Source organism: Armigeres subalbatus, chromosome 3 (genome assembly GCF_024139115.2).
Source record: "Armigeres subalbatus isolate Guangzhou_Male chromosome 3, GZ_Asu_2, whole genome shotgun sequence".
NCBI lineage: Eukaryota > Metazoa > Arthropoda > Insecta > Diptera > Culicidae > Armigeres > Armigeres subalbatus.
Genome location: NC_085141.1, coordinates 59,460,217 through 59,471,930, shown reverse-complemented (window position 1 = coordinate 59,471,930; position 11,714 = coordinate 59,460,217). Strand labels below are relative to the sequence as shown.

The 11,714-nt window shown below is 38.2% G+C and overlaps 1 protein-coding gene across 4 annotated transcripts in view; it reads left to right on the top strand.

Moving 5' to 3' along the window:
• The window catches only part of LOC134219842 (gustatory and pheromone receptor 33a-like), a 133,082-nt gene extending 126,264 nt beyond the window's left edge, over positions 1-6,818 (top strand). For all 4 annotated transcript variants that reach the window (XM_062698727.1, XM_062698729.1, XM_062698725.1 and 1 more), the window contains 5 exons: positions 5,351-5,522; positions 5,985-6,164; positions 6,231-6,299; positions 6,370-6,456; positions 6,525-6,818. In XM_062698727.1, coding sequence (XP_062554711.1) covers positions 5,351-5,522; positions 5,985-6,164; positions 6,231-6,299; positions 6,370-6,456; positions 6,525-6,632 — 616 coding nt within the window. In that variant the 3' untranslated portion in view covers positions 6,633-6,818. The remainder of the gene's footprint in view (positions 1-5,350; positions 5,523-5,984; positions 6,165-6,230; positions 6,300-6,369; positions 6,457-6,524) is intronic.
• The last annotated feature ends 4,896 nt before the right edge of the window (positions 6,819-11,714 follow it).

Below are 11,714 nucleotides of genomic sequence, written 5' to 3'. Positions count from 1 at the left end.
GAACATGGATTTCCGGATAAACTGACACGGTTGATCAAAGCGACCATGGATCGGGTGATGACGAAGTACATGATAGGAAAAGGTTCAAGAGAAGACAATGTGAGCCACCCACCGCGAGTTTGCATCGGTGGTGATGAAATCGAGGTGGTAGAAGAATTTGTGTACTTGGGCTGCCAAAAATTATGCCAGCAGAGAAATTCGGAGACGCATCATGGCAGGAAATCGTACGTACTTTGGACTCCGCAAAACGCTCCGATCGAATAGAGTTCGCCGCCGTACCAAACTGACTATCTACAAAACGCTTATTAGAGCGGTAGTTCTCTACGGACACGAGACCTGGACGATGCTCATGGAGGATCAACGCGCACTGGGAGTTTCGGAAAGAAAAGTGCTGCGTACCATCTATGGTGGGGTGCAGATGGCGTACGGTACGTGGAGGAGGCGAATGAACCACGAGTTGCATGAGCTGCTTGGAGAACCATCCATCGTTCACACCGCGAAAATCGGACGACTGCGATGGGCCGGGCACGTAGCTAGAATGTCGGACAATATCCCGGTAAAAATGGTTCTCGACAACGATCCGACGGGCATAAGAAGGTGAGGTGCGCTGCGGGCAAGGTGGATCGATCAGGTGGAAGATGACTTGCGGACCCTCCCTAGACTGCGTGGTTGGCGACGTGTAGCCATGGCCCGAGCCGAATGGAGAAGACTCTTATATACCGCAAAGGCCATTTCGGCCTTAGTCTGAATAAATAATAATAATTCTTCACCTTTTATGCCTTAAACCAGATTTAAGCGCATGACTAAGCATCGCTTAATAGCAGGGATTCCCGATCAGGAATACATAACAAAATTATAACTCAATTCTATCAACGGTTGTTATTTAAAACAACGTGTGTTATAATTAGATAATTCGATAAAAATGTGTCTTCGGCCAATTTTATTTCATATCAAAATTATAACAACATTAGTTATGTATATTTACACAAAATAATTGCCTACATTTTTTTGATATTGGAAAAAAGCGGAGGTAATCACCTCCAGTATAACTTGAACCAATGTTCGATGTTAATCGCTAGTACAAAGTTAATTGCCTACATTATGGATGGAAATCCGGCGTTGTAGCGTACCACATTTTTATACGTGATGTAGGCAATTACCATGAAAGTAGATTTTTGCACCTCATAATCATATCAACGGTTGTTATAATGTTGAAATGAAGGTAACAACCTCTGATATAATTATGTTACGGCTAGAGGGAATTTTGATATAATTTTTGTTATTTTAACAACTAACCAGCCAATTTTATAACACATTTTGTTACATTATTTTTCTGAAATAAATAACTCCCCTTGTTATAATTTTGTTATGCATTCTTGATCGGGTTGAATCCTAAAGAGAAAGAGCAAGTCTCTCATTCATCATCTCTGTATACATAACGATATGTAGCATACCGCGAGAAACTTTTTTCGCAAGCTTTCATGATAGAGAACTGATTCGGGATGTTATACCCCATGATAAATTTCTTTTAGAAAGCTCCAAATGTGGGGAGCACTGGCTCTGATGATGCATTTTAACTTGTTCTACACAGCTGTGCAGTAACCAACACGAAAGGAGCGAAAACAAAGTGAAAATCACCATTTTTCTGTGGGGGCTGCCTATCCGATTCTGTTTTTTCGCCCTTGTTTACAAGTTTGATAAATTTGTTATCATGGCTTGTTATGATTCGGAACATTTTTTGCCTCTCTTTTATCGTTTTTCGTTATCTATTGAGAGCGATTTCTGCAAACCCTTCTTAATAGTAAAGAAGGCCCTAACCCTAAGGAAAACATTATTATTAAACGAAGCACATAATTTTGCGTTGGATTGATTTGAAACACGGTTTTCGTTTTCGAGCTTTCAAAATAACTTCGTTTACAATAAATATTAAGTAGCTTTCCAATGTGGCTACGCATTAATTACCTTTTCAACAAACCAAAGATTCCTTTCCCATGGCGCTCACGAATATGCAGAGTCTCTTGTAATAATGAGTGTCAAACAAATTTTCCCCTCCTAATCCTGAATTGACTGTAAGGGTGTGACCAGCTCATACTGTCCATAGCAGCTGTTTCTTGCACTCAATTGAAGTTGGCTAAGGATGAAAATTTGACAACAATTTTTGCATGCCTCACATGTACAAACACATATACAAGGACAAACAGACAATAGCTTGGTTCGTCGAGTTGATTATATATGTATAAGACTTTAGGTCTACGAGCTTCCGATAAAAAGGTCGAATTTGGAATCAAATGATATCCTCTTGTTACAAGTTTTTGTATGAGAAAGAAAAAATATTTCTTCATACGTGGCAAACTGCTGCCGTAGAAACTTTGTGATCACATTTCTGAAACACAATGGAATGGAATACATATCTCGCTCAACATCTTTGCGTATTTTAGAAAGGTTCGGGCCGTCCTTAGCCTAGCGGTAAGATGCGCGGCTACAAAGCAAGACCATGCTGAGGGTGGCTGGGTTCGATTCCCGGTTCCGGTCTAGGCAATTTTCGGTTAGGGAATTGTCTCGACTTCCCTGGGCATAAAAGTATCATCGTGTTAGCCTCAAGTTTACGAATGCAAGAATGGTGACTTATTAGAAACATCGCGGTTAATAACTGTGGAAGTGCTGAATGAACAATAAGCAGCGAGTCGGCAATGTCCCAGTGGGGGATGTAATGTCAATAAGAAAAATAAGAAGACGATTTTAGAAAGGCACAGAGGAATCGTTTAGCGAGCAAATGTATGCTACAGTCGCCTCTCCACATCTCGATATTGAAGGGACCATCGAGATAGGGAGAGATCGAGTAATGGAAGGAATATTGAAATGGGTACTAGATCCTAAAAAGCTCGTTGCTATGAAAAACGAAAACAAAACGAATGTCATATCTTGTTGTTTATATATTTGTTATTTTCCAAAAATGGTCTAGTAGCCTAAAAATTTTAACATATCGACATAAGGAGAGTGAGTCCAGAACAATATATGAACAGAAGACATCGAGATAGGGAGGTTATCGAGATATAGAATGCCAAACAGTATTTAGATTGAAGGGACCGAGGAAACCATCGAGATAGGGAGAGATATCGAGATACAGAACATCGAGATGTAGAGAGTCGACTGTATTTACAATTCTCTATCTGCGTATACACCTGGCAGATATATAAATGAGTATCCCACTAGATAAAAAATAAAATCTGTGCATTAATTTTCTGTTTTTGAGTTAGTTAGTTCATTACCATAAAACCACGCTGATAAGTCAGTATGAAGTATGCTTCAGCATTATCACATAATTCTTAAATGAAAAGGTTTGATATAAAATTGATCAGATTCGGGAGCACACACTGAAAATACAATCCAATTCCTATCGAAATTCAATTCAATCCCAATTCCAACCCAAATCTAATTGAAATCAAGAACAAACAAATTGAATCCAAACTCAATCCAACTCCAATCTAAATCCAATCCAAGTACAATTCTAATCAGATCCAAAACTTATCTAAATCCGATTAAAATTTAATTCAAATCCAATCCAATTACAATCCAAATCTGTTACAAATTAAATCTTAATCCTTTCCAATTCGAATTCAAATCCAATTCAAAATTAATCTAGATCCAATCGGAATCCAATTCAAATTCAATCTAGATCCAGTTCAGTTCAAATCCTAATCCAATACAAATTAAATTCAAATCTAATCCAAGTCCAATCTGAATCTCATCAAATTCCAATCCAAATCTAATCCAAATCCAGTACAACCCCAATCTAAAAATAATCAAACTATTTCTGAGATTTTTGCAACTACAATTTAGGAGTATGAAGCAATTTAATACAATTTGCTCAATCTAACGCAAACTCATTTTTATCCAATTTCTAAAAATCAATTCATATTGTACCTGGTAGGTCGTGAGCAATATGGGATTCTGCTAGGTGGGTCGCATATTCAAAAAGTTTGGAAGCCTCTGATTTAGCTTATTAAGTGATACTCATACATTAAAATCATAATAAATTGTAACTACATCAATCAGCAAAACATCGCTAATTTGTCGCACGAAAACAAATGAATAATAAATATTTGCACACATTTAGAAGATTACCATTTCGATTCAAATGGTATGGCTCGTCACCCTCTGGGCTCATTTGAAAATGAGCATCCATGCCTCAAACGTGCACCGCAGCTTTCGTTCAATGGAACTGTTCCTCAAACTGATGGGAGCTCTACCGTTGTATTGGACCACCAGCACATCAGCCAGCAGATTGAGTCTCTCCCGAAGGATTCGAAATCGAGCCTTTTTGGCTTTCAACTACGCCATCACAATTTTGGTGGTTTACGTCTACAATAACGTCTACTTTCAGCACTACAGTGCAATCCACATGCTGTTTGTTGGCTTGCTCTGCGAAATGATTATCTACGTACTGCCGGTTCTGGTGGTGACTTTGGGCTATGTAATGGGCGGTTCCATGAAGCAAGCATTGCGTGAGCTGCATTCTATCGATTACAAGGTATGGTCAGTGCGATCGAAACTCTACGCGGTGTTAAGATACATAGTATCGGATTGATTTTCCAGCTAAGGATGGTGTCCTACACTACACTGGACTATAGAAAACATGAACAATACATAATAGGATTTTCGATGAGCTACGCAGCATTTACCGTCATAATGATTGCGATAAGTTTCAGTTTATGGAGCTACTCTAGCGAGAGAAACACCGGAACGATCCTATGCGTGATGCGTGTAACGTTAACGCTGGTAGCTGCCAGCTCGCAGTTTGTTTGCACTGTTATGTTGGTTTTTTGGAGGTTTGAGAAGTTGACATTCGCTTTTAGGTATTGATATGATGATTAACAACGTGCTAAGGAGTACCGTCCGGCATCGAAATCTGGACAACACATAACATGCGGTTACGCAAATTTTATACATTCTATAATGTTGAATGGAAGTGTGTCAAAATATATCAGTAGTGATTGATATATTTTGACGCAATTTTGTCGTAATAATAATAAATAGTCATTTGTGTTTTTCTGACATGAGTATGTTAAAGAAGGTAAACATAAGTGAAATATAAAAAAAAAACTAGTGATTGAAAGCTCTTACCTCATAGGCAAAACGTTATTAATGATCGAAGATGGCTTAATATTTAAGAAGCGTAAGAATAACTGCTCTTATGTTGACGAATGATTTTGACAATGCCATATGATTTGGGAGCGAACGGGTTATCTCTATATGAATTATGCTTCCGAAGGACACTAAGGATTTCCTTGCTTCACGGTACAGTGAATCATATTTTTGACGAACATGTTTCGCTCTTTCCCCATTTCAGAATGTACTTTCCCACTTCGCCAACATCCGGAGGATTGATAACAACGACAGGACACACGGAAACTGTTATTTGTAACGAAAAGGAACAACTGGCCGTATTGAAGCAGATCAAAATTTTACACGACAAGCTGAATGACGTGGTCGAACTGGTCAATTATTGCTTTTCTGTGCAGGTATTTATATTTTACTCATGAAAAAACCCTCATTTGTCTACCTAGTTGTGATAACGCTCTTTCTTGTTATCAAGATACCAGTCCTAAGATACCATCCCTGACAACATGAAATGCATGCGATTGGAATATTTCACTCATTAAATGATTTTTTTCAATTGTTTATTCAGTAAGCTCTAGTTCCGCAACAACAAAAATATATTTTTAAGTACCTACAGCTAGTTTTTCTCTTTTTAATTTTGGGCTATAGGTTTTTTCTATCGAATATATCTTTATGACTCTAATGTAAAATTGAGATATGTGAATCGATTAGCTCAATTGAACACATTTATTTGCCAAAAATATTAATTCTAGTGTGTTACATAGGGGTGTTTAAACCAGATTGGTCCTTAATTCTCATTATTCAAGACTTGTTCTGTATTTCTCTTAAACTTGTAACAATAAGCTCGTTTTTTCCCTTCACAGATAACCTTTTGCGTCGGACTGTGCTTCGTCATTGGAGTCGTGTGCTCGTTTGGTCTGTTCCGAGCGTTCATCTACCGAAACGAATTATTCTACATGGGAGTCCTGAACTTCATTTGGTACTTGTACTATCTGTTTTTCGTACTGTTCTTCATAGCAGTGGGAAGCAAGATTACACGAGAGGTACAGTCGCTCCAAAAAACAAAAAGCTGCAAGTCGATGAAAATGTAAAAGTTTCTTATTTTGCAGGGCAAACGAATCGGAGTGCTTGTGCATAAAGCCATCAATTGTGCAACGTCGAGTGCGGTGATTAACGAGGTGAATGTTGTTAACTATTCTGCCAAGCATGACACCTTTCCATTATGTCCTTCTGTTCTTCTCTCGACAGTTGAACATCTTTTCTCAGCAGCTGCTGCACCGGAGCCCGGTAATTACCTGTGGGTTGTTTGTGTACGACTGGACTTTGCTCTACACGGTATTCACGTTCAATATCGAATTCTACGTCAAATTCTAACATTGTCACTAAATATTTCTTCATTTTAGATGATTGGTGCCACAGCAACATATCTAATTATTCTGATACAGTTCGACGTATCGTTTCCTAATTTAGTGAACGTGAATGGCACAACCACGACCACACCGGGAGACTGAACTGTGTCAAAACCAACATCCGCTCTGACGGTGTCAACGTCAACGTTTTTGATCCACAACACGACCAATTCAGTAAACAATTGGAAATTACTGAGGACAGCATAATTTTTAATACTGTGTATTGTACTAAATGTAAACTACAAAAGTAAACTCGATCCACGTTAAACAATGTTTACGTGAAAAGCATGGAAAGGTGTTTTTTCTCTTATCATATGTAGGGGAGTGTACCCGGTTGTGAGCCTAGTTGCGTATTTCGCTCATAACTTTTTTCAAGTCCATATTATGCAGCGATATGATCACGAATGGAAAGCTAAAGATCTTACCTAACTTTTCATCGGAGTGACTATACTGTTTTACAAAAACGGAAAAAATGCAGCTACTTGTATGAAGTGTTGATTTTCGTCCAAATTTTGTTGTGCCCTGTTATGAGCTACCTTTCAACCCTTTCATGCCCAAATATTTCTAAGCAGTATTACCCAGTAAATTTGATTTTTTCTTTTTGTTTTCGTGATTAACAATGGAGAAATTAAAAAACAAGTACAAAAATAGTTTTGCGATCTACAGTTACCATGGTAGATTTTTTCGTCACTGCAAGCTTGGATATGTATTCAACCATAAGAATCGTGATAATCAAGAGATATGGTAAGATGGTTTTGGAATATCTAGGGTCATCCAAACCGTTCTTAAATCCAGAACAGCCACGACACTAGCTTTCTTCGTCTCTCCAAACTTGGATATGTATTCCACCATAGCTATACAATATTCCTGAAGACCAACGAACATTGATAGATGGTTTTGGGATATTTTGAGTGCAGAACTTGTGATCTACAGCAACAGCAGTAGATTTCTAGGGATGCATTTTAAAAAGCCGTACATGTGACTCTCCCCTTAGCCGTGCGCGGCCTCAAAGCAAGACCCTACTGAGGGTGTCTGGGTTCGATTCCCGGTGCCGGTGAAGGTTATTCTTCTATTATTGTGATTTTTACTTTTAAAAGTGCCAGTATATATTTGTAGGGGGAGTTTTTATTTTAATCGTTTTTACACATTCCGTGAGATGAATACCAGATAAGGTTTAAGAGTCAACATAAACTGACCTGTCATATCAGAATATTGTTTATATATACTTTAAGTATTTATGATTGTATATATTAGTTGTCAACCAATCCACTATTGTCAGCCGATTCGTCTTCCATAAAAAATGAGTTTAACCCTTAAAAGGCCGGGACGACAGTCACCTCCTTCAAAGTGCTCGTTCTCAGTAAACCGTTGACCAAATTTAATGACCCTAGACTTTTCTCAAAGGGGATTAGTAGCGCTTTCTTTTGACATAGGTGCCGCCCCGCTAGACGCCTCCCCGCGTATGAGTATTGAAAATGTCTGTGTTTTTTCCTTATTTTTTGCTATGATGGCCAAATTTCTTCAGTAATCAAGTGCAATAAAGTTCTGGCGTCATAAAACAATGTAGATACATAAAATATATCAAGAAGAAGTGATTTTGAACGTTTCCAAGTTATCTGATTACTGTAATTACCGATATTGAAAGCCATATCCCTGATCTAAGGTTTATGGTCATATTTCTTAAAATATAATCACGAAATAAACCAGACAGGAGGGAAAAATATCACAAAAAACTGTAGACATATGTGTAATCAATTTTATGATTGAAGATACTTTCTGCACTTTAGTACACTGCAGGTCATCCAAAACGTTCTTGAGTTCAGGTCGTTAGACCTACATTTCAACGGCCTCGAAAATGTTTTCGGCAGTTATCAAAATTTTTCCCAACAGATCATTGGATACCTGCCAAGAAATGTTATACCGATCTTTCTGTACTTCAGTACACTGCAGGTCATCCAAAACGTTCTTGAGTTCAGGTCGTCAGATCTACAATCATGTAGAAGCGCAATGTTTGTTTCAAATCAAGCCTCAGTCATCCGGCACAGTTCAAAGAAATCAAATGAGTTACGGGAAATTTTGCTGCGTTCCCCAGAATGCCATTTTAGAATGCGCAAAATGTTCTGAAGTTCTACTCGTAAGACCTAAGCAACAACGGCCTCGGAAATGTTTTCGGCAGCTATCAAAACCTTTCCCAACAGCTCCTTGGATACCTACCAAGGAAGGTTATACCGATCTTTCTGCATTTCAATATACTGGAGGCCATCCAAAACGTTCTCGAGTTCAGGTCGTCAGATCTACAATCAAGTAGAAGCGCAATGGTTGTTTCAAATCAAGCTCAGGTCGCCTTGCTCAGTTCGAAGAAACCAAATGACTTATTGAAAATTTGTCTACCTGCTCCATGATTACATTCTAAAATGCGCGAAATGTTCTGAAGTTCGGCTCGTAAGACCTACGCAACAACGGCCTCCAAAATGTTTTCCACAGCTGTCAAAACCCTTCGCACCAGATCCTTGGATACCTGCCAAGAAATGTTATACTGATCTTTCTGCATTTCAATACATAGAAGGCCATATAAAACGTTCTTGAGTTCAGGTCGTCAGATCTACAATAAAAAAAAAATGCAATGCTTGGTTCAAATTCAGTTCAAAAGAAAGGGTGGTTTAGAAAAAGTTGGAAAAACTTCAAAGATTGGCTACTCTTTCAATAACTGGTGCAATGAGAAGCACAGTGAGAGAACAGTGCTTTGAAGATCAAAAGAGATTCAAACCTCTTCGAAGGTGACCAAAAAGGACATCTTAGTATTCTAAACAAAATAAATATCAACTCACTTATCACAAACAATGATGACTGGATGAGGAGAAGATACAACTTTTGTCGTTGTTTTTATGTAATTAATCTTGAACGAAATACATGGGCAAACGGTGAACCAAATCTTCGCTCAGGATCAATTGTATTTTACACCGATGGTTCAAAGCTGAACAATCAAGTTGGGGCAGGCGTGACTGGCCCAGGGATAAATATTTCGATTCCCATGGGCAAATGGCCAACTGTTTTCCAAGCTGAAGTTCAGGCTATTCTTGAATGCTCTAAGTTATGCTTACGCAGAAATTATAGGCATTCAAATATTTGCATAATGTCTGACAGTCAAGCAGCATTGAATGCTTTGAAATCAGCAATATGTAGATCTAAACTCGTTTGGGAATGTGTTCAGTCACTCCAAACCTTGGGTAGTCGTAACAAAGTGAACCTGTATTGGGTTCCTGGTCATTGTGGCATTGAAGGCAATGAACAAGCTGATATGCTGGCCAGACTTGGTTCATCTCGACAATTCATAGGTCCCGAACCATTTTGTGGTGTATCTGCGTGTTCTCTTCGAATGGAACTCAAATCTTGGGAACATTCTAAAATAGAGGACATTTGGAAAAACACATTGATTGCGAGGCAGTCTAAACGTTTCATCACACCAAACGTATCTATCACTCGCAAAATTTTAGATCTTTCAAAAAGAGATCTTAACACATACACAAGCCTTATAACAGGCCATTGCCCGAGCCGATATCACTTGAAGCTGTTAGGAAAACTTCAGATGATGTATGTCCCCCCTCTTACTAACCGTATAATAAAATGATATTGATTGTATATATCACAAAGAACAATGGCTCCGTAAAGTGTTATACACGCCTGAGCCTACCAAATAAACGAAATTGGAAAAAAAATGATGTATGTCGTTTCTGCGGCATACATGTAGAAGACTCGGAACATCTTCTATGTCATTGTCCGGCAATTTTTAGAAAGAGATTACAGTTTTTCAACAAGGGCCTGATACAACCCTCAGAAGTTTGAAGAACAAGTCCCAATATGGTAGTACGATTCATCACTACCATAATACCGCATTGGGATAACGCTGGTAAACAAAGTAATGCAATTGCTCTAAATAGTAATGATGCGTCAACTTGAAAAAGCTAGATCAAATGGGGCATTTATCACAATAGATCTAACAAATGGTCGCAGTGATTAAAATACCCAACAAGAAAAAAAATCAGCTCAGGTCGTCCTGCTCAGTTCAAAGAAATAAAATGAATTATTAGAAATTCTCCTGCGTGCAATTCTGCTGCATATCAAAGCCAGGCATTGCAATTTATCCCATTATTCGATTTTCTGAGCAAAGATACTGATGATATGCTGGGATATCGATCTTAGTTATCCATCTGCTCAGTAAACAAAGTGCAATGTTCGCCATGTAGAAAAGTTTGTTCACTGTTTTTGTTGTAGCAACGCCCTCGCAATGTGAACAAACCACGAATCGCACTGACTAGGATCATCATCAAATGCTCAAATGATAATATCTTTTCAGCAAGGATGTTATCGATCATTTAGTAATTCGCGTTCGATCATTTAGTAGTTTGTCAATAACTCATTCCAAAAGCTGAATTTCAAAATGTGTTGTATGGTGGACTTCTAGTGCGAAGGGTTATCTACAACTCTGCCTAATTATTCGTTTTTTGAATTCCACTAGTAACGGAGTTATAGCTATAGTTTCAGTAACTTGGACTAAATGATAACAAAATTTCAATCCTTTAGTTTAAGTTACTATAATTAGCGGTATAACTTCATTATACGTTGAATTACAACAACGAACCATTAGGCAGAGTTGTAGAAAAACCTTCGCACTAGAAGTCCACCATACAACACATTTTGAAATTCCGCTTCAGAAATGAGTTAATGACAAACTACTAAAGAATCGAACGCAAAATACTAAATGATCGATAACACCCTTGCCTTTCTGAGCGCTCTTTGATTAGTGATAATATCTTTGCACAAGCCTGTGCTCAGATGATATTGCAATGCCTGATCAAAACCCTTCCCAACAGATTGTTGGATACCTGCCAAGAAATGTTATACCGATTTTTCTGCATTTCAATACACTGAAGACCATCAAGAACGTTCTTGAGTTCAGGTCGTTATGGAGCACGCAGAAACATTTCCAATAAGTCATTTGATTTTTTTGAACTGAGCAGGATGACCTGAGCTTGATTTGAAATAAGAATTACGCTTCTACTTGATTGTAGATCTGACGACCTGAACTCAAGAATGTTTTGGATGGCTTTGAGTGTATTGAAATGCAGAAAGATTGGTATAATGTTTCTTGGCAGGTATCCAAGGATCTGTTGGGAAGGTTTTTGA